The following is a 24,322-nucleotide window of genomic DNA, read 5'->3' on the forward strand; positions in this document are numbered from 1 at the left end:
TAATAAACTAAAGATTATCTAAGATGACCATTAAAGAAACATTGCAATATTCTAATACATCTCAGGACTCTTTCCCTCAAAGCATGAAAAATCAATGTCCTTAACCATCTCTTCGGATTTCCTCCTCCATCATGAGGTTTCCAACCTATCCTCTTAAAGGTATTAGTATAGTGATGCAATATAGTGCATTCACACTTTAGTCTACTTGGATGTTTAGGTACAAGTCATTAAAGCTAGTGTAGTAGTTGTAGTTGTCACAATTCTTAATGATCTTGTTTTACTTTGTTTTAATATTGTTAAGTAATTAGTGTATTTCTAATGCTTTATAATGCTGCTCCGCTATGTGGAGTAAGCCATTGAAGTCAACATCCCTTACCTTATTATTTTGCATTTACTCGCAAGCTTCTAAAAAACCGCATTTATGAGAAAAATAGAAAGAATTCTACCTTTGCTCAAGATCATTTAAAGATAATCTGCTCCAGGAATCTTTCAATAGATTGGCAGATAAAGTATGTTTCCCAACTTTTGCCCTGTTCTGCAGCATCCCACACAATACAAAATGGCATACATCAGCAATAAAAAAATGATTTATGCAATCTGTTTCAAACATTATGTCTCCATGCATGATGTTTATTTTGATGAAACAAGGTTAATCAATGCTGTAAAGATTTAATTCATAAATTTCACAAAATATCACCTCCAAGTATGTCAATAGTTTCTCAAGTTGCTTTTTCTTCTTGTCCAAGCCACCTGAATGTTCTGTCAGTTCAACCTGGGAACTAACATCTTGACAAGGGAAGTTTTCTGTAGTGTCTAATAAATCTTTACTGCCATTAAGAAAACAACTAAAACCCCCAGATTTTAAGAGTTTCATGTCGTTTTCTGGCATTGCTTGGAAGGTCTCTTTAAAAAATTTGCAACCTTTCTTCTGCCACATATTACTTTCTACAAACTCCCAACCTTTCCAATCCAAAGCTGCAAAATCCACCTGCGAAAATAACTAAGTGGGAGCTTTAAATATGATTATCAGTCAAAAAATGGAAGTCAGAAAGCATTTAGCATGTTTAATGTGCATACAGTAAATAAAGAAATAAGCTCAAAAATATTGCCATACCTGCTCATTTTGTGTTATGTGAAAAGGTCGAGAGGGTGCAACCACTGTCTCTGACAATTTCAAGGTCTGCCGATTAACTTCAAATTGAGTCTCAGAAATATTTGCTGCTCTTGTCTGTAGTGATCTTTTCTGCATAAAGAATGGGTGGGGGTCTTTCCCAGCATTAAGACGTGCATTTTCCTGCAACGAGTAAACTAAGAATCACTGAGATATCTAGCATAATACACTATAAACATAAATGCAATGCAAAATATAATGTCATATTCAACAAACGGACCATATTTCATAATAGATCTCAAAACTAAATGAATTTTTAAAGAACTTGAAACTTCCAAACTTGACTAAACATTCTTTGGAGGAAGAAATCTTAAAAGGTCAATTTAAGCTCCTCAAAAAAAGTTGTCTCTAGAAAAAGACATGGGGAAGACAGTTGTAGTTACTCCCACATGGACATCATTTTGCATTGAAATGTACAGTAACTCAACTTTACCAAAATAAGATTATAATGTATTTTGAATTTTTTCAAGAAGAAAAGGGAGCCATTGAATAATGTGAATGTCACCTTCAGTTGTCATCTCAGTCATTCTTATGAATATGCAGTGAATAATAGTTAATTAAATTTCTCACAAGAACCATAAAAAATCTAAAAGCAAAAAAGAGGAATATAAACAATAGTTCTAGAACAAAACATGATGGAAACCAAAAGACCTGTTGTATGACAAAGGGTTTAATTAATAACATTTTGCCTAACAAGTAAAAGGATGGTTAAAATTTTGATTTATTGCAATTAATCACAAAACCTCGTGCGAGCGGATGTTAAATTTCCAGAACGCAGTTGGCAAGAAACTGTTGGCACAATATACCTGTTCTAAAAATATTGTATCAAAAGATTAGGTGCTCATGCGAAACCCTCATACCAAGACAGAAAACCTCAGAGAAAATAGTGGCAGCTTTCAGCTTTTGGAAATGACTAGCTACAAAAAATAGGAGGCCAGAAATGATCTAAAATAAAAGGGAAAGGAGTTCACACTCAATACCTAAATAGAGCTGGCAAGAATGCTCATTTATAGAATAATGATCAATTCAAGAAAATCAACAGCCTTGGGAACTTAACAGAGTTGACAAAAAAAAAAGAGATGGTGAAAATTCATTGCTAATATTCAGTTCTGGTATGTCTTGGAGCACGGAATAGTAAAAACAGATCTGAGAGCTTGTCGAGACTTTCCTATCAGATGTAACTACATGATGATTTGATACATCCTTAGCTATTCCAACAGCATCATCTTACCATTTTATGTTTTTTCTGGTTTGAATAATAAGGCATGTAACTCAGTATGAAGTCTACAAGTGCTACCAAAGCCTACTTGACTGTAAAAACTTCTAATGCTGTACTCTTTGTAACCAACCAGGCTGCTAAAACCACCATTTTTGTTAAGAAATAAACTGAGCCCTTGGTAAGCATTTAAAATTATATGACAAGCAAAACATTTCAAAGGCCCCATACCAGTTCAACACTAACAGAAGCAGTTTACTGTCGGATTGCAAGTCCACTTTTCTTGCTCTTGCTCAATAATCTCATCCTAGACATGGCTCTTTTAAATTTCAGAACATGCAGCGCAAACATCCGGTGCTGCAGGATTAGCAAGAATGTCTACTTATATTTGCTATGCAGAGACATGCAGTCAACCTTGGATTTTGACAAGCAAAACTGCAAGCATGCAATAGTATAACATATGCGGATATTTCTTTGAAACTACAGTCAGATAGAATAGCTTCAACAAAAATATAAAAAGCATGATCTCTTTAAGAGATGGCAAACAAAGAGCAACAATTAAGTTCATAGCTTACTACCACCCCTTCCACACACACACACCATCCCCCAACTTTTCGATTTGACCAAAATGTCATTATTCATACATTGGGTGAAGGCAATAACCATATTTTTGTCTTGTTTACAGCTTTATCTCATAAAACTGATAACAGAGATAACAATACATACCGGACAGAGGAGTAAAATATATGTTTTTTCACACGTGAAATTAATACAAATATAGACCAGAGATTGTCGGCCAAGGATCAGACTACTTTCCTTAACACTAAGACCATTCATGGAACTGGCAATTGCTAAGAGGAAGAAAATTGTCAACTAACTGATATAACCAACCGAGAGTGGACAAAAGATTAATACATAGTCAAATAGCCCAAAAAATAAGATATAATAATAGCCATCATTAAACTGACTACAAACTTGGGGAATTCTAGTTAAAATCTGAAATAAAACAATTTACCATACAATGTTAGTTATGGCATCGATACGATTTATTAAGCAGGTAGGTAGTATTAGACTACTAGCCTTTAGAGCATGTATGTTTTCTCTTGGGAGGTATTTCGGGCAAAATTCATGCACATACTCTCTCATGAAATTTGTCTTTATTTTTATGTACCTCCTAAGCTTTTCTATTAAAGATATCGCATGAATCTAGTATCTATTTATCTATGAAATGCAGAGTGCAAAGAAATAATTAATGTTTCCTCCACCTATGGTTGGGCTACGTGCTGTAGAAGTGTGACTAAGACTCTCTCAAAGACTACTGTGCACAAGTTGCATCATCCAAAGCATTGCCCTTAACATATACAAAATAATTACCCCTTTTTGTGCCTAATATGTGATATCAGCAAGGCACTCTAAGAAAACAACGATATCAATTCCTAACTCCTTTGCCAAATATAATTTGAAGTGATATATGCCTCCATTATACTTGACACAAAAATTGCATTTGACCTTGTTTGTAGCCAAGACTTACGTGCAATATGCCCACACAAAGTCTCTCTAATAGACCATGATGACCAATTATAAATTCACTCTATCATATTTCCAAGGTATAACTTGTGCCTTATCACACCTAGAAGAAACCCTTATTGCTTCAACCTTATCACTCCTACCATTCAATATGCCTTAATCTTCAATGCAAAACCCCCATTTTACCAAAATGATGGTACAAAAAAACAATTTCCCAATATTCTAAACCTCCTAAAGTACCTTTCTATATACCTAAAGGCAACTAGAAGAGTTGTGAGAATAGAGTAGCACAAGAAAAGAGTTGCACCATAAGAAATGGTACTAAAAAAGTCTCAAGTCTATCAAATAGCATACTTGCTCACGAGGGGCGACCTAGGACGAAAGATCCCTAATGGATCTCTTCTGCTGATCTGCTGTAATTTTATTATTTTTTAAATTTGTTTTCCCTGTTTATTAAAATTTTCTTGCAGAGCTAGACGGAAGTTGCAAAAGAGTTTGATTGTTTTATGTTTTTGATGATTTTGCAATAAGTAATAACAAAAGTACAATAACATGAACCAGTTTTGAAAATGTATTCCAAATACAACCAAAGCAATTTCGCTTCAAGCAGATTTTTGAATATAAAGACTAATTTGTAACTAGATGAAGATTTACAATAATATCCAGATGATTACAACCAAGGATAAATCCAACCTGACGGCATGAAGGAGAAATATGAGCCCAGAAGGAAGCTACAGCCAAGTTCTAGCTCTCAAATGCTGCACGTGGGAAAGAATATGTCTGCCAGGTGCTGTCGTACAGTTGCAAAGTGCCCACACGTGGATAGAATGCCAAACCCCAACTAAAACTCTAATTCAATATTGTGTTCCCCAAAAGAAACAATGCACAATCTCCTAGATGCTTCTGAATACAACGAATCCAAACCACTATTTTGGGGGCTACGTCCCAAACAAGCAAAGTAAGTGGGGTTGGCATCCCAAGTGTTGAAAGCTCAATCAGAGCCCAAATCACAAATCCAAGATTTAATATGTCAATAATGCCTTAGAACTTTGTCTTTACCTCCTTATAACCCACCATACTTAGCTCGAACCCCAATAGTGTCTCCATGTGGCGTTGGGTTATAAAATAATATATTTATCATTTTTTAAGTGGTCAAGCATCCAAAAAATGACCTTTTTCCCCATAGAAAGAAATCCATTCACCAAAATGATCTGAGTCAAAAGAGAAATATTTAGAAAAGTTCAAGACCTTTCCAACGAGCTATTACACTAAGGGATATGCATCCAGATGAGGCCAAAAACCCCTTATTGCTCTGAAATGGCTATAACTTAGCCTTATTTAATTATTAAACGCTAACTTAGGAAATATTAAAAACATAACCCAAGTAGCTACAAAATGCCCCAATGACACCACAAACCATGAAATCATCCGGTCACCTATCTATGACTAAAGTCAGAAATCAAGGATTCACTAGCAATCTCATCCCTAAAATCTAGGGATGCTCCTAAAACATAGGAAACAAACCCTATTCCTCTGAAACTGAACTCAAGGAATCATCTCATGGAGACCCAACCCTAGGCATGATCATCCCTCCTAAAAAGTAGGAATAACCCCATAATTTTAGGAACTACCTCCTAAACACACTGAACAACAACTACCAGAACATCAAATTCCCAACACTGTATAACCATATTGGGTCTCTATCCAACCCTGTTAGCCTACAAGACCCCATAATAAGCTGACTCACAAGTCTCTGCTAGACCTAGTTAAAGAGGGAACATGACATAGGAGGGCATTAAAGTACAATTGCCCATCCAATGTATACCCCTCTACGTCTAATTTATGATCGAACAATAGATCATTGACAAAAAAAGAGACAACAAAAGATATCTAAGAGAACGCAACAACAAGAGAACTATTTGTAGTCCCCTTATCACTCTAATAACCTCCATAGCACTAAGATATCTAGGGCATCACTTCCTAGTCTGTGAGAAGCTGATATTGACAATGTTGTGTTCAATGCAATGGAGGGATTCAAGGACAACAAAAAATATTTACTTGAATATATCAAACTTTCTACAAACATTAATGTTCTACAATAAAATAAGTCAAGCTTGCATATGTTAAATACATTTACAATAACAACATCAGTGCATGGTGTAATGGTTAAGTTGTGGTGGTGGTGTCCTTTTCATCAAGATTCAACCCCCACTAGGGAGGTATGTGAATGTTTGAGTGATGATATGATGATATGATAGATTTTAATGACGTCCACGAGACTAAAGTAGTCTATGGGACCCATGCAATCGCCCTCCCGAGTCAGGAGCCAAACTAGTCAGTTGCAAAGTTTTGGTTAACTTGTTTCTTCTTCTCTGAATTTTGATAATCAACTCCGCTGTTCTCTTCACTTGATCTTCCTCAAATAAATAGTTGAAGTCCTTGTTCTGCAGAATTTTTGTATAATCAGATCTGATGTCGTTGTAAGCCAAGCATTCCATGACAAAGTGTTGCTCTGTCTCCACTGTTCCCATATTGCAAAATAAACATGTTCTGTCTGCCCACTCTTCCTTTGGAACTTGCCATCTACCAGTTTCACATCGCAGCTGATGTGAACTAGTTCTAATTTGTGCCATCAACATTTTTGCTTTCCAGTTAATAGGTGCCCTTATATAGGCCTTTTCATCATGACTAGAAGTGGGATTAAATTCTTTAATGTAATAAGATTTTTTCCTCCCTATGTGTCTTGTCCACAGAATATTGCGAAATTTTTCATTGACAAACTTTTTTATTTCTTTAATGTTATCCGGGCAAGCTTGGATGTTGATATCCCATTTTTGCATCCATTTGTCATTTTGTTTCATCCATGTGCTTTTCCGCCTCACAAGTTTTTCCTCTATTACCAACTTGGGCCAACGATGTGTTTCTAGACCTTGAGTTTTCTTTAAATAGCTTAGCATTCGGGTCAATGCGACGGCTTCTAATGGAAAGGAACCCACCTCCGCCAAAAGGATTTCATACGGAACTGTGGTCTTGACTTTAAGATTGCATGTGATAAAGTGTTTTTGAATTCTTTCTACTTGCCGCCATTTCTGTTTGGACATACTACCGCCCCACACTTCACATCCGTATAGAATAACCGGAGTGACCAGCAAACCAAACAGAGTTTTCATGGTCGTCCAATCCCATAATTCTGCGTTCCTGCACTTGTTTTGTAAAGAGTACAACACCTTCCAGCCCCCTTGGATTCTTTTCGATCTACAAGTATCCCAGTTGAGTTTGTTATGAAAATCGATGCCCAAGTATTTGTACTCTTCCACAATCTCAAGGGGACTATTTTCAAACAGAAACTTGTCTTGTATGCCCCTATTCTTCTTTAGTGAGAAGATCATAATTTTGGTTTTGCTAGTGTTAACTTGCATTCCTACATCATAGCAAAAAAATTCTAGTGCTTTCAAGTGCTCTTTCAAACCTTTAGTTGTTCTAGCAAGAATAATGAGATCATCTGCATATAAGAGCAATCTTATCACGAAGTGGGCCAGCTGCACCCCCTCACCATTGGTCTTGTTTATCCACTCTTCTAACTTGTCAATATAAAGCCCGAATAGTGTGGGAGAAAGCGGACACCCTTGCTTAACCCCGATGTTGCTATCAAAATCTTCTGATAACCCTTCTGTCGTTCTGATTTTAGCTTTGACCTGCTCATATAATCTGTAAACCGCTGACGTAAGTTCTTTAGGGACATCCAGCTCTACCATTCTATCCCATAATTTATTACGTGGCACTGTGTCGAAAGCTTTTTTAAAGTCCACGAAACAACAAAAAGCCTCGTTCCCCGGAGTGTCCCAAACTTTCTCTATCAAATGCCTGAGAGTGATGCCATGATCTATAGTAGAGTGTTTTGGTCTAAAGCCTGCTTGCCCTTTTGCACGTTTGCCTTATGTTTCAGCCCAGTTGCTGATTTTTTGTTCTACCAAACTACCAAATAACTTGCCAAATAGTGGATTGATCATGATGGTTCGGTAATTAGAAGGATTGTTTATATCTCCACTTTTGTGGAGTGGGATCACCACACTTGTAGTCCATTTTACAGGGAAACCCTCTCTATTGACACTGTTGAAAATCTTAGTGATGTGTGGTGTGAGGATTTCAGCACCCCATTTTAAGTATTCCGCTTGTAGCCCATCTATATCTTGCGCTTTACCAACAGCTAACCTTTTGATGCCTTGAATAATATCATTTTCACTGAATAACTCCCCCGTAGTCTCTGTTTCCATGATACTGTGTTCTCTTAGATCACATTCGTAGAGAGTCTTGGCATATTCCAGCCATTTGGTTCCTGTTATGTTATTCACTATCTGAGTTTTTCTCTGCTGAAGCTCTTTCCAAAATTTTCTGGGGTTGTTTTTACCAAGATTAACCAACTCTATTCTTCTCTTGTTCACATACTCTTCTTTCTTCTTTTTAATCAGTTGATTATACTCTTTTCTACTTTCTTTGTTCATGTTCTTTTTCCAATTCCTTTTTGCCATTTTGCACTCCTCATCAAACCAAGGATTGGCCGGAAAAGTGTTCTTGGCTTCTTTTGTGGCCCTAGATCTTTTACACTCCTCCAATGCTTTAATGATAGTAAGAACAAGATTATCCTTGTCCATGAAATGTTGTTTTTCAGACTCTAGATGGTTTCCCAGAACCCTAGACAGCCGCAAAAGAGAGTCTTGAAAAGTATCATGGTTTTCTTGTGTCATTAAAACTTTGCCAGTCGGAATCATCTTCCTCTTCTGTAAAAGTTTTGGGACAATATGTTGATCTTTGAAGTGAGTAGTCACCCTTATCAAGATGGGGTTATGATCAGATTTTAACTCCATGGGGCAATCTTCTATGTCAAAGTTAATTATCTTTGCGACATAGTCTTGCGAGCATATAACATAATCAACAACACTTTGTCCATTGTGTCTTTTGCATGTGATGCCTCCTGATTTAGGCCACTTTTCCATACCATTGCATATAACCATGTTGTATAGGCAGCATAATCCTAGTAATTCAGCACCAAAATGATTAATCTTTCCCATGCTATCCTGCGAAGATCTTTCCCATTTTTGTGTCCCTTCTTCTTCGAGCCAAACTGGATCTCTGTTTTCATTGTAACTCTCCTTAAGATTGAGAGTTTGGTTGTTTGCTGTTCTAGCATTGAAATCCCCTATTAACATTATTTCCCCTAAAGAGCTAAAGGCTGTTATGTCTTTTTTTAGCGCAACAAACGGATCTTCTCGATCCAACCTATGTTTTTTATATACTTTTGAGCCTTTTGGAGCGAAGTAACATATAGCCACCCTTGTAGAAATCTGATTCTCTGTTATTTTTATCCAAATATACTGCTTGTTTACATCTTCTTTCTCTAAGTTTACAAATCTGCTCCAAGTTTCTTTTATTAGAACGATGATGCCTCCATGCCCCTTACCATTATCTATCTTTTCATTCCACAGTGATACCTTCTTATATCCTTCAAAATCTGGAACTCTACATCCATCATGCTCATGAGTCTCGGTAAGCATAATGATGTCATTATCTTTAGCTATCGGCCCTAACCCAGGTCCTCTTCTCCAAGGATAACCTCTACAGTTCCAGCTAACTATAGTTAAATGTTCCTGGGTGGGCCCGAGTTCCTATTTATTGCGTGTGATTTTGTCGCTTGGGCTTTGCCATCTTGTAACCACGCCCACTTGCCTTTTCCTCTTGCTGTTTTCACTTTTTCCCATTCCTTCCTCCTTTCTTCTTGCCGAGTTACGGTGAGATCATCATCAAGATATATGCGTGTGCCTCTAAGAAACTTCCTCTTGCTGAAAATGTTATTTTTATCTCCTATATTCTTCATTGTCACTCTAACATGTCTATCTTTGCCTCCTCTAATCCATTTTCCGATTCTTTGAGCTTGTATGGTTGTTCCATGCCAATCTAATTGGTCTTTAAAGAAGTCTTTAACTAAATCCGTTGTTTTCTCCTGTTCTCCATAGTCTTGTAGCCCTTTGACAACGATATTTGTTGCTTTCTCATTTCTTTCTTTTTCCTCTCTAATCTGTCTCCGAACTTGTTTTTCTATGTTGTCAATAGGAGTGTTTGCTGGCCCCTTTACTATGTTGGCCCATGATCTAACTTCTTCAATCTGTTCTCTAAGTTGATTCTCTTTTATTTCCATATTGGCCATGGCATCTTGTATATTTTTCATTTGCGAGTTTTTGTCTGCTTCTGTAGCCTCTCCTTCTCCCATAGTACTTGCTGCTGTCCTCTTTTCCCCTACTTCTTTCTTCAACAATATTAATCCATACTCTCCTTTTTCCATATTAAATTGCAATTTTTGAATTTGTTCTCTAAGTGATTTGACCTCCGCTGCCAACTTCCAGTTATCTTCAGTAACTCTTTTCATTGTGATACTTTCTATTTGGTTCCTCTCCTCAAGTGCCCACACCCTTTCCTTCATAGCTACTAAATCATTCACAAAAATGTCTGGATACCACGTCATAGGTGTCCTTGTGGGGCTGTAATTATTCGGTAACCCATCCTCCACCATGTCTATCACCTGAGAATTATCTGGCTTCCCTTTACCGTTAATATCTCTGATATTATCAAACTGCTCAATTGTTTTAGAGATTTCAGTCGGCCTCAAACTTTGTTCTCCCTCCCTTGTGCTGTCTGGGGTTTGTGGAATCGGTTTCGGAAGTAAAGTTGCTAACTTCCCTCTTTTTGCATTTTTAAACTTTCGTATCTTTCTCCGCCTAATTATTCTTTTATATTGTTTGGCATTCACATAGATGTAGTTGCCTCCTGTGAGTGGTCCGCTGGTTTGTGATAAGCTCAAAGTGTTTGTGGGCAAATTACCATTTGTCCCTCCAAGATTGAATGAACTCGTGTGTCCGGCTGGGGGTTCTGGAATAATGAGGAAGCTCCCTTGATTCCACTTGATGATGCTGCTGTGCCTTAAACTATCTCCGTATGTCAGGACCAAGCCACTATTGCCAGAGATGTCGTGTTTCGTAGCTTCTTTCAAACTAGTTTGCTGTTCTGCTGTTACTGGTGCCCTGACTATCTGATTCTCTGCCACCCTGTTACTATCAGATCCTGTGTTATGTAAGGTGGACCCATCTAGTTCTGACTGTTCCTCTCTTATCATAGGTTGATCAGTTAATGATACTTTTACAAGTATCCTATCTGCAGATGTATCTGTGATTTCCCCATTTGTTCCGTCCATGAGGACCATATCATTCCCACCAGTGCCTTGTTTATATGTTTTTAATAGTGTTTTACTGTTGTAAACTTACCAATGCCAGGAGAAGAAACAAAGGGAGCCTGAACAGGTGTAAAATCATATGCAAGATAAAAGGAAAAGGCGTACCTGGGATCTGCCTGTCCGCCTATTGGAGGCACATATTGTTGTCTTCAAATGGAACCGAGCTGGAGCCCACTGAAAGAGAGGGACACCATATCAAGTAAAATCATCATTTGGAAGCCCGCCAATATCAAAGTCTTTAGTACTGGATGGTCCCACCGGATGCTAAGACTACCGACCAAACCCTTAAATCTGCCCCTGCACTGATCCCGTGTCTTGTGGACCCCTCAATCAGAATGCTGGACCCCTCAAATTTTTATGTAGACCTTGTTAAACTGCTGTCCTCGTTGTCAAAGCTTCCCAGAAGATCCCTTAGACCACGTCTGAAAAGGACTTCTCTGTCGGGCAGAAAACAGTTCTAACTTGCACCTGATTTTCTTGATAAAAAATTGTCACTTACGAATTCTACGATTTCCTTGCAACCTCCGAAACTGAACAGATTTCAATAGAAAAGAGAAAGCTGGAAACAGTCGGCGAAACTCGAAGCTGACAACAGAGTCATCAGTGCATGCCCGCGTCAGTGAGAATGAGGTCCCTCATTTGTGACCTCACTTGCTCATAGCTCCACATCAAAAGCATTTACCCATTTAAAACTAGGCCAACATTGGCACATTGTGTTTGTTTAGTTATGGTGGTGTTGTTCTTGCCATCAAGATTCAAACCTCATTGGGGTGCTACTGGTGAACATTTAAATGGGGGTGAGGTACCCCATTTTCAGCCTCACTAGTTTATAGCTCTAGGTCAAAGCATTTGCCACTCTTTAAAAATTAGGTTTTCAATAGTATAATTTATATTTGACAGAGATTAGACTTAAAATTGTTTTCTTAATTGCTTGAGCAAAGAGTCAACTTAATATTGAGTTTGTTCAAAGTTCAATTATTTTTTTATTTTTTTAAAAAACATACCTTAATCCTTAAGAACCTTCGAAACTTCATTACATGTAAAGAAATTCCAGGCTTATTCTTCTTTTAAGTCTAGAAAATCTCTACCGCATAACTATTTTTTGGATTAAAGAGTGTACAATACCACCACATAAGGTCAGGGGAAAAACAACAATATCTGCAAAAAATGCAACAAAAAAAATGAAATTTTATTTTCAAATAAAATATGTTTCATAAACTCAAATCTAGGGTCGGAATATTTATCTGGATTTTCTGCTAATTTATAGAAATTTCTTAAAATGAAAAGTTACTAAGAACAAACTAAATCTGCTGTTTATTTTTACAAACAACTTACATTGTCTTTTAATTATATTTCTGATATGAATATGACCAGCAATATGCAGATTTATGCTCGGATACTTCAAAAATGCCTTAGAAGCCTGAGTTGCCCTTGCCAAAACCCTCAAAAAACCAGCATTGGGTATTACAAAGATCTCACACTTCTCCTTAGTGATGTTGGCTTCAATCACATTGAAGAATATGCGAGGAATTTGTTGTAAGTTGTCCTAATCGGAATCTAATAACTATATCACACCTCCAAAATGGCCTCCAAACCTGATAATAATATGCAACTCTAGAAACAACGTATTAGAGCATCACAGACAAAGCCCTTCCACTGAACCACACCGATCTGGCTAGGTGGAGCCCATGTGTCTCTCCTAAACCAAGGATACTCAAGGATTTAGCCTCAAACCAAAGAATATAGCAGCATTAGAGAAAAGTCTGATCACATAATGAGCTCCAAAAGAACAAAACAATGTTATATAATGGCTCTAAAAAGCATAATTTAATCTCAGCCATAGTTACAACTTACAAGAGCCGAACTAGGCTCGGACTCAGCAAGCTGATTTTAAACTCAGACTTGGACTCAACATCCAGACTTGGCAAATTGAAAAAAAAAAAAAGGATTTTTAACTTGCTTCATGCAATTTTTAATAATAAAATCTTAAAGACACAATAATCTCATCAAATAGAAGCTACTTTGAACGCATACACAAGTTTACATTGATCACATAAATATAAATGTAAATTCTAGGCTTTAGGTAAGGGAAATAAGTTGAGCTACATGACACTAGAAATATAATTAATGTCAATTGACTACAAAATTTATGGACTATGAAATCAATTGTAAAGAAATTTCAAAACAAATATCAAAATAAAAGCTAGAGCCTAGAAGTCAATAATCTTGCCCCTGATTTTTTTTTGTGAGAGCAGGTGTCAGGAGCTCTTGTCGCGAAGGTCTTCAAGTTGTAATCAACCCAGCAGTCTATCTTATTGTGTGTGTGTATAAAATTCTTGTTTAGCATATTTTTATTGTCATATATTGACAATTTCAACAAGTTGGTTGAAAATGACTATTGCCCTTTGATGTACTATTTCATGTTGATGTTCTATTAGTGCATTTGGCTATGTGGTTGGAATTATTCCTTCTAGTGTAGACATGTATTTTGTTCGACAAGTTGGTCAAACCATGTACCTTTATCATTTAATATTTTTTCTAGAAATTATTTGGTTTTCTCAAGCCTACTTTGTCATCACTATTGCCTCTACCTCTCAACCCACTTGATCAACCCATTCCAAGTTCTCATCACTAAAGACAGGATCACCAACCTCAATGTTCCACTTTGCCTATAGATCAACCTCCTCTTAAATGATAGAAGATTTGTTAGTGCCCAAGATTTGTCTATGACATACGCAAAGATCATTCAATCTTTTGCATTACCAACTTGCTGCACTTTTTGGAGTGTGTATTCTCAAACATGCTCCACTTACGCTCACATCTTAAAGCATTACATGACTGCTCAAGATGCAAATTCCAATCCACCATAGATTTGACACCTTAGTGCCAAACATCTCCCACCATACATTTAAAATGGGTAAAATATCTATTCATTTTATAATTGAGTTTGTCAATGTAAAATGGTAATACAATCATAGGTAGAAAAATATTACAATTAAAAAAATTAATTGTCTTGAATAGATTTTTACCTGACAACATTTATGTCTGATTTTGATTGCCTATTTCTCGTGCAAAGACGTCTCTCCTTATGCATTCCTAAACACCTCCAGCTCGCTGACCATGCAAGTCACATTCAATCTTTTTTTTGTTAGAGCCCACTCAACACCAATTCATCGACCTCAAAATCTGAGCAAAATTAGAACCCAAAATTAAGGTAGTGAGCAGTTGCACGTGAAGGCCTGTGAAGTAGATGGTGCCATCGACGATCAGTTATCTTCAATTGGGAACCATACTTAGCCTCATTCCATGTATAACGATATCAAATGGCCTTCTTCACCCTATCCATGTCCTCATAAACGTAGCCCATTGTGAGCTCCTCTCCATGAACAACTCGTGCGAAAACAAGAGGCTCTATGAACTACAATCATTGTGAAAGTTGAAACATTAAGCTTTAAATTTTAAGTTTTACTTTTAACAATGAACATAAAGAAGTGTAAACAAACAGAAGGAAATGAAATAGAAATGACAAAAAAAATATAATGGAACACTTGCACAATCTCCTTGGTCGATTGCCAAAAGCTATGCTCATCAAAAACTTGACCAGCCATCAATCCCTATAGTGGTCTTTGCATATGATGATGTGACCCACTCCTCACTTACAAACATGTATTTCAAACCAGCCTTGGGACGAAGCAAGGATTGCAATATGATCAAATTGATTGCAAATCGGGTTATTCCTAAATGAACCAACTCTTTCTTATTGGTGAAATTCCTCATAACTCATAAGATTGAGGACCCAATATATGTGATTAAAATTATTCCTTGTGTGTTGTAGACTATCTTTACCACATTCTCCTCATCCACCTCCTCTAGCACTTCCTCCAAGACCTCACAAAAATACTCAACATCTTTCGTATTTCCTAAAGCGTCAATTGACTTGAGAAACTTTGTCCAACCTAAGAAAGAAGAAAAACAATTTAGTGAAATAAAAATTAAAAAACTTGATCACTAAATCAATATACTTTACAAAGTAATGAATATAATTACCTAATAAGGAGACAAGAAAGTTCAGCAGTGTTTTTCTTCTATAGGTCCAACCATTAACCATGATGGTGCAACTCTTCCTCCTCTATATTTCACGCTGCTTGGCAATTGTGACTTTGACATCAGCCACTTCTTCACTCAAAATAGGACCTTTTTGCTCCTCATCTTTAAGGACTTTGTACCCCTTACCACAAAGAATAACTTAATCTACCATAATTTGTCAATAAGGAGATCTAAGACAAATTAAATAAATAGTATAAGTAATAACTTTTAGCTTTAAAAAATAGATATCTACAAGGCACTCTCTTAAAATTAAAAAAAATCACGACAAAAAATCAAAATAATAATGAATACCTCACTTATGATATGTTGTAGACCCAAAAACTTAAAATTGCACTTTTTGCAACATCACACTTCTCCTTATTCCAACCCATGCTCTCAAGCAATGGTTGGGTACCCCGAGTCATGTGAAACAAGAATTTATTTTTACAAATCCAAGGACCAATGCTCACACTCACACTACCACCACTTGTAGATGGAAAAAATCGAGCTTCAGTAATTGAAGAAGCCTCTTCACCAATGTTTGCCATTTGCTTCTTTTTTAATTCTTTTCTCTTCAAAATAAATCTATTTGAGCTTGCAATTCAAATATAACTTCAATGAGTGCTTTGTACATGGTTTGGCACTATGGCATAGTAGATGTCAAGGGTAATACTACAACCGGTTAATACCTCCCCCACAATATTTAATTTTGCAATAAAATTTATTACTTCTTTTTTTGATCCAGGGATGGCATGTTTTCAAACCTTATCCTTTCTAACTAGGCCTAGGGTACTGATAGCCTGAGACATTATGCTACAAAATATTATAAATATAAAGAATAAACATCTACACGTTCTAATTAAATTGAAAATAATAATATTATAAAAAACAAAATAGTTAGGGTTTGCAACTAAACGAATTTTTACTATATTTCATTTTGCAATAAAATTTATTACTTCTTTCTCTAATCCAGGGATAGCATGTTTTCAAACCTTATCCTTTCTAACTAGGCCTAGGGTACTAATAGCCTGAGACATTATGCTACAAAATGTTATAAATATAAAGAATAAACATCTACATGTTCTAACTGAATTGAAAATAATAATATTATAAAAAACAAAATAGTTAGGATTTGCAACTAAAGAATTTTTATTATATTTCATTTTGCAATTAAATTTATTACTTCTTTTTTTGATCCAGAGATAGCATGTTTTCAAACCTTATCCTTTCTAACTAGGCCTAGAATACTGATAGCTTGAGACATTATGCTACAAAATATTATAAATATAAAGAATAAACATCTATACATTCTAATTGAATTGAAAATAATAATATTATAAAAAGCAAAATAGTTAGGGTTTGCAACTAAAGAAATTAGGTGAAAATTGTTATGATTTGATTATTGGATGCCTCAGCCCTAGGGTTTCCTTTTTTCCCATCAACATAAAATGAAACAAAATTACAATAAAAGAGAGATATGAAGGCTACAAAAAAAATGTAATTTATCGCTTCAGGCTTGCTCCAAAAATGAAGAAATGAAACTTCAAATTTGGAAGGCCTCCTCCAAAGCCTTAACTCCTCTAAATGGTTGAATACAAGCTACTAACTTGTACACACAATCAGCAATCACTATCTCCTCTTCAATCGATTTGCTAGTATGCCCTTCATTGCCTCAATATTTTTGCTCAAATGCTCTTTTTCTCTCCTTGTGTTTGCAAACAATAGAAATGAGTTTTCAAGGCTGAGAGGAAAATAAGAGCACAATTTGGACAACTGAAAACATTTAAATTTTTATTATTTTTTTTGCATTTTCTTTCATGATGGTAATTGCAAAATCCTAGGGTCGAGACTTTGCAAGTCTTTCGAGACTAGCAGCCACCACTATTTTGGGTCCCAAGCTCCCCAAACTCATGAGAACCGAATTGGTTTTAGACTCACAAAGTCCAGCCAAGACTCATAGTCCTCGAACATTGATCTCAATCATAGATTCATTGCAAAGCTAATCCAAAGATCCAAATAAAATCCTCAAAAATGAACCAATAGGCTCCTTAGTTTCCAACGCCTAATTAACCTTTTGACAAATGTTTATTAAAAATCACTTCAATTACATGTCTCTTAAGTCATTAAACTCAAAAGAGGGAAATCATAAGATTGTTGCCTAAAAAGACATGCCCACAACTTTAGAATTAAAAAGCAAAAGAGTCTAACACTTGCCCAATGATACTCAAGTCCCCTTCCTCTTGGGTCATCCAATAAAAGGACAACCAATGCATAGTTAAGCCTCAATGCTTGAATTGGGGACATTATTGCCTACTTGTCTATGAATATATCATCAAAGATAGAAAAGTGGAAATAAGCTTGAACATAAGGCCTTATCTTTGTTAAGGAAAACAAAAGGCTAAAATAAATGAACTCACTTTTAAGCTTAGTGCAACTAAAGATCATTAAAAGGTTCTCAAATAGCATTACTTGGTGCTTCAAATCCGATACGAATGCGAATTCGAGATTCGGGTTTGAAATTCATGCAAACAAATTTGGGTTGGATTCAAATTCATTTTAGTTTCGCCCATACAAGAATATATATCTTTATAAAACATGCATATGTATGTATGTATATGCAGCAACAAATAAGTTCATACAACACTATGCTAATATTAAAGCCACATAGCAAGATACATCACCACATATATAAATTGTTGTAATGTGAAGAGTCGTATTTCCCCCTTATTAGTCGCCCTCAAAAATCTGTTCCTTGCCTCAATATCTGCATTGAATAATTCAACCAACTTCTTGATGAAGCCCACATGACCATTGTAGGCAGTTATGTGCAGTGTTGTGTTTGTCTTAGGATTAGTACCCTCAACAATAGTGTATGAAGAAAACTTATCAATAGCATCCATTTTCCCTAGTTTAGCAGCTTTGTACAGCTCAATACCATTACTCTCTATATAGATAAGACTTTCCTTTATATCGGTCAAATTTAGACAAGCGCACTCATATTTCCCTTCGACCATTAATTACTCACGTATAAACTTTGGCTACACCTGAAATTTGTATATAATGTCCAACAAGTTTGGACTATTATTTCTGAATGTTCAACAAACTTGCATAACAATAGCAATATGAGGAATGTTGAGAGACAAAGAACAAGGGTCATCAACTCAACTAATGACACATTTAAGATATTATCAGTAAGTTTGAAGAACATTATAAATAATATTCCCAGATTCATAGACTTCAAAAATGTTTATGTGCATTCAAATGCATAGTCAATAGAAATTAAGCATCATATGAGCATGTATAGATTCTCAGCATTTAAATCTTGGCTGTTGAGTAAAGTCGGGTCGAAGTTATATGTACAAGCTTCCAATTCAAATTATTTATACTTTATACGACTCACTCTCGACAATTGGTGGACAAATTTGTTTTTTTGAGTTTAAGAATATTCAATGTCATTTAGGTTCACCCCAAATACATTCCCAATTCATGCATGCATTTCAAAAATCTTCCAAATCCATCTAAAAGTCATCCTCAGTCCCTTTAAGAGACTTTTTGGCAAATTTCTTAGATTGCAGTCATCTTCACATTCACACCGTACCTGACTTTCTAACAAATAAAATCTCAGTTTTTGCCTTTAATGAGCAAATGTGGTAACTTTGCTTCAAAGGGCCACATAATGAGGAGAGAGAAAGGAGATTAGGTACGTGATTAAAGAACTTGATAGATTTGTTATAGATTTCAAATTTTAATTTTTTAGTTCTAACAAATTAAATATTGCTTTTTACATCTCCGAAAAATCATCTCTATTCTTTTTAATTATGTATAAATCTCTCTAACCAACCTCCAAGCAACTATTTTTGTCATAATCATAGTTGAAAAACTCTTAATTGGCAAACAAAATTTTAGCCCAAAATTTTTGAAAACTTGGCACTGAATATAAACTTGAGAAAAAATTGTCATTAGCTCAGCAAGTTTCTCAAACATTTTATATTATAAATATTAAAATAAATATTGCTAAGTTAATTGAGCATGTTACTAATTTCCACCATATATATAAATTAAAATTAAAATTCAATACATATCATAGACCAAAAAATAATTTCAACATTAAATGGCTTATAATGCCACTTCCACTAGCAATGTCATATGTAGAAGTTGCCAATCTAATGAGATTCCAATGAGAAGGGATAGTGCACCTCATGGGGGTTTGGAAACAATATCCCCAACGAGGTCAAGGGATCACACACCCAGTGGGGTCAAGATGCAACCAATCCCAACTAAAGTCCTTTGGAAACTTTACCACCATTAAAATCATGGTTTTGAACTGCAAGCAAGAAAAAATATATTATACGAATTAGGAGGAGTTTCTGATACAAAACTCATGAATATTTACATCTACTCAAGGATTTTATTCGATAAGATCATGGGACGTTTTCCAAAAACTCATTGGTGAGTTTTTTGGTGTGGCACTTTTACTTGGGAGTACTCATGAGTCAAAAGAATTTCTGGGGTGTTTTCAACTATGGTTGTAATAAACTGGATTTATATTTCATGATAGTCTTTTGTTTTGAGTTTCAACATTGCTAATTGAATTTTACTGGCATAGTGCACCACTATTTTTAGCAAAAAACTATTGGCACATCTCTACACTATTGCAGCCACCTGCTGGTTTTGAGTAATTTCCCTAAGTACTAACTATCCAAAACTTGTGTACCTTTCACCCACAAACATGTATCAAATTGCTTGAACCAACCCTTTCCTCTTTTATCCAAAGCATTCCACGTTGTCTTGAATAGGGACTAGACTATCTAGAATGATAGCAAAGGCACCTAAAGTCCAATTGAGTATGCAGCTACAGATTTATCTCTCACAATCTTTTCCACAATAAGGTCCCTAGGGATTTTGAGATTACGCAATTTTCCTTGTGCCCTTGTGTAGGCGGCAATTATGTCAAGAATAGTTAAATAAGACTTTTGCTAGTTAATGTAATTAAACACGTTCCAAAGGGGTGTCAGTAGGTGATGCTTGGAGACAACAAACCGTATCAAGTCTATTTGTATGGGGTCTGGAACAAGTGAAAGGGTGGTGAATGTTGGTAGGGATGTTAATGTAAGACTTTGGTATAATCAATAAAGTATCATTCTAACATTTGAATGTGTCGTGTGTTTTCTATGGAATTGTTCTTCATATTGTTCCTCTGTTATTAATAGAACTTGTTGCATGACATTAGTACATAGTTATAGTGATAATATTACTTCCATATTTGGCCTATAACAATACCACTTCCATATTTGGCATGTAACAATACCACTTCCATATCTAGCATATAAACAACTCCATGTTTGGCACATAACATTCTAGGGCCATTGCCTGTCTTCAAACCTGGAGGTCTTGATATCTATGAGATCATAGCTTCACGGCAATGGAGGCGATGGAGTGATGGGTCGCCCATTCCAACAGCAAGTACTAGTCAAAGACAATGACGTTGAGCAGTACAAAGTAACAAGGGAGGATCAAGTGACACAAAATCTGATGCAGGCATGGGAAGTGTCAAGCAATCCGTACATGCAAAATGAAGCCCGAGAGATAGCGATTCCAGAGAGCACAATACTTGACAAACTTTCGATCACATCAGTAGTTCTAGAAAGCACAATACATGACGAACTTTAGATCTCACCAGTAGTGTACAATCTCCTTAGACAAATCCCTCGATTATTGGCAAGGAACCTAATACAATTGGAGGGACAATGTGTCGAAATATGAAGCAACGGAGACATCAAGTATTGCAGCAATTTGCTGAAAGGAACCAACAAGAAACACAAGAGCGTGATACCTCACAAAGTAGAATGCCCAACCAACAAAACAATAAAATGCCCCTAAAACCAAATAAAGACCCAAGGTGATTCGCAAAGGAGGAAATTGGGGGAGAAGTTGCATTGTGACGGTTGTTATTCATCAAGGAACAAGAGGAGAGAAGTCATCATCTAAAGGAACTTAGTTAGCCATATAGAAGGATTCCACCAGAATAACCTACTTTGAATCAAAGACGAGGGACTTGATTGAAACTACCAGAAGGGGAATAGCAAACTTGATTATTTCTAAAGAATCAAAAACAAGGGTTGGGTGGACTGACTGGAAACACCAGCACAAAGAGAATACCAGACAAGCAATGACGAAAGCTCCAATTGGACCAAATAAGAGGTACAAAGAAAAGGAGTAGAGATAACTTTGCATGTGGTAAACACACAAGGCAGTAGCCGGAAAACTAGAATGGCAAGAATAGTAGAGAAACAAAAAACTTCCCAAATTCATAGGCGATAGGTCAAACGACCTAGCTTGTCACTGTAAGACGTGTATAACCATATGGCAAGCAAATGGAGAGAATGACTAGGATGATTGATTAAGAGCATTTCCAACCACTGAGGGGGATTGCCATCGACTGGTATATGGAGTTGGACACTACTAAGAAAACATTATGTAAAGACCTAAGAACAACCTTTGAACAATTAATTTATCTACTAATTTAATGATGACAAAATATTCACGAAAATATATAATACTAGACAAGGGAAGAATCAATTCGTACAAACCTAAACTCACGTGCCCGAATGTCACTATTGAGAAGGAAAGGTTGAAGGAAGTGAGAGTAGATGTGGAATTGGCTACAGCAAAAGAGCCATAACTATTACATAGTAGCATGAGTACCTATGTAAAATCAAATCCAGAGACAAATATCATAGAACAAATGTTGCAAGCAATTGTATCAGTACGAGTGGCTGACCTATTAGAAACATTGCCATAGTTTTGGGTAGCCATCACCAAGGTGGCCAACAACAAAGCACAAGACGAACGTCCCTAAAAGTAATGCCCAAAAGCAAGATGAAGAATGATCTAAGTGAGGAAGAGAGCAACATGGAAGGGAACATACTATCGAAAGAAACATGGAAGGCCCTAGGAAAGCCAACTCTATGGTCGTTGACATTCCACCTTGTAGGAGAAAACCAACATGGAATCAAACTTATTGGAACCTTGATGGGGCAAAAAGTGGACATTAGGTCGGAACAGTTCCTTCTTGCCTTTGTAAGCATCTCTCTGAGAAGAAGGGGTACGATGCCCTCTTGGACAAAGTTTGGCTTGTTAGGACAAAAGCTAACCACAATTAGAAGAAGAATACCCTCACCATTGAAGCGAGGGAAAGAAATACCTGACTAATCTCCGAAATCAGACAGTAAGTCAAGAGTTGACATCAAATTCCGAGTTGAAAGGAAAAGACTTGAATAGAGGAGGGGTGGAACCTGATGGTGAAGGCCTCCTAAGGTTAGGGAATTGTTCAAAGGATGAAACTAGTTCCCTCAATGGGTTGTTCCACTGGTGAAAAAAAGATTATGAAGTTTTCCACCCTGACTGCAACATGCTAGCAATTGAGGAAAACACTTTCTCTCCAGAGTACGACGAGTACAAGGAAGGTGCGGATGACTAGGACAAATCAGCAAAGTCGAGGAGAAGCCAAGCATTTTTGCAAGCAAGAAGTCAATCAAACCACCCAAGGCAACAGTAGCTGGAAGGAAGACTCAATTGGGAATTTCACGGAGGGGAGATTTGGGAGTCAATTGTACGAATGGAGGGAAGGCGGTATCATACAAGTGGTTGACGGACGAGAGTGGCATCATACTTAACCTGTTGTACTCTATTGTACAGCAGACAAGTTATCATACACATCAAAACAATTAACGCCATACGAAGACCAAGGAAGAGGGCAATCATAATATGGAGGCCACTCATAGAAGCTACCTTGGCATATGTCATATGAGTGGAAGAAGGAAGAAAGGTGGAGGAACAACTCCACATACGAGCCATACAAGAAGCAAAAATTAGAACAAGGGTCATACGGTGAGAAAAGAAATCCATACGCTCGGGACAAAAGTTCGGCAATTACCAGAAAAGTTTGGCATGCTAAGTTATGGAAGAAGGTAGTACGGATGGGATTTGTACAGAGCAAAAAGAGAGTAGGACAATGAAGGGAGATGCAGTTGGTAGTGGGATAGAAGTTGAATGAGGAGAGATGGCATTGAAAAAAATCAAGATAATGGTGTGCGTCATGGACTCCCGTGTGGTTTTGAAGGTGCTAATTTGGTCTTGGTGGCTGCCCCTCAACCCCAAGAAGGGGAGCTTCCCCTTGAAGCCACTAGGGGAGCTGCCACCAAACCCCCCTTTTATTTTTGAACTACACTACAACTTTGAGTTTGTGGTACAAGTGATTATCTACACTATTCTCATTAGTTTTCCTTAATATTACTTAATGTATACTTCTCATCTAGTAGGTGGCAATTATACCAAGAATAGTTGAATAATACTTTTGTTAGTTAATGTAATAAAACATCATTCCGAAGGGGTATCAGTTGGTGACGATTAGAGACTTGCCCAACCATGTCAAGTCTATTTGTATGGAGTCTAGAACAAGTAAAAGGGTGGTGAATGTTGATAGGGATGTTAATGTAAGATTTTGGTACAATTAATAAAGTAACATTCTGCCATTTGAATGTGTCATGTGTTTTCCATGATATCGTTCTTCATATGGTTCCTCTGTTATTAATAGAACTTGCTGCATGGCATTAATACAGAGTTACAATGATAATATTACTTCCATATCTGGCATATATACACTTCAACATCTGGCACATAACACCTTGCTACATTTGCAGCCATTGTGGCAAACTTCTTTCTCAGACTTGACCAGCAAACCAAAAGATCAAGATTTTCCCAATGAATAGGAAAAAATCAGAATAAAAAAACTGAAAATTCATAGAAATTAAGGTGTTTTCCATCTAGTACAGCCCAAAACAATTTTTACATTTTACTTTTTAAAACTAAAGCAGTGGTTTGGGGTGGCAGATCCAGGAAAGTCAAAGGGCAACACCACTCATGGGATCTGGTGACAATAACCTTCTTGGGAAAAAAAGGTAGAGCCCCTGCCAACAAAAATAAATTATTGCATTCAGGAAGACACAAACATTCATAGTGTGGAGCATAGTTTAAAAAA

The 24,322-nt window shown here is 36.5% G+C and overlaps 1 protein-coding gene across 5 annotated transcripts in view; it reads right to left on the reverse strand.

The window, feature by feature from the left end:
- Nucleotides 1-24,322, reverse strand: part of LOC149534651 (P-loop containing nucleoside triphosphate hydrolases superfamily protein) — a 119,788-nt gene that overhangs the window by 78,657 nt on the left and 16,809 nt on the right. For 3 of the 5 annotated variants that reach the window (XR_016356645.1, XR_016356647.1, XM_089802940.1), the window contains exons 6-8: nt 1,115-1,294; nt 698-1,000; nt 447-535 (exon numbers count right to left, since the gene is read on the reverse strand). Coding sequence is in view for 2 of the 5 variants with exons in the window: in XM_089802940.1 (XP_089659066.1) it covers nt 447-535; nt 698-1,000; nt 1,115-1,294 (572 nt within the window). In the remaining 3 variants the exon portion in view is untranslated. The remainder of the gene's footprint in view (nt 1-446; nt 536-697; nt 1,001-1,114; nt 1,295-24,322) is intronic. The other 2 variants (XR_016356646.1, XM_089802941.1) reach the window with 1 other exon arrangement.

This window comes from Cupressus sempervirens, chromosome 10 (assembly GCF_028749045.1).
Source record: "Cupressus sempervirens isolate cs-2001-9-10 chromosome 10, ASM2874904v1, whole genome shotgun sequence".
In the NCBI taxonomy this organism is placed as follows: domain Eukaryota; kingdom Viridiplantae; phylum Streptophyta; class Pinopsida; order Cupressales; family Cupressaceae; genus Cupressus; species Cupressus sempervirens.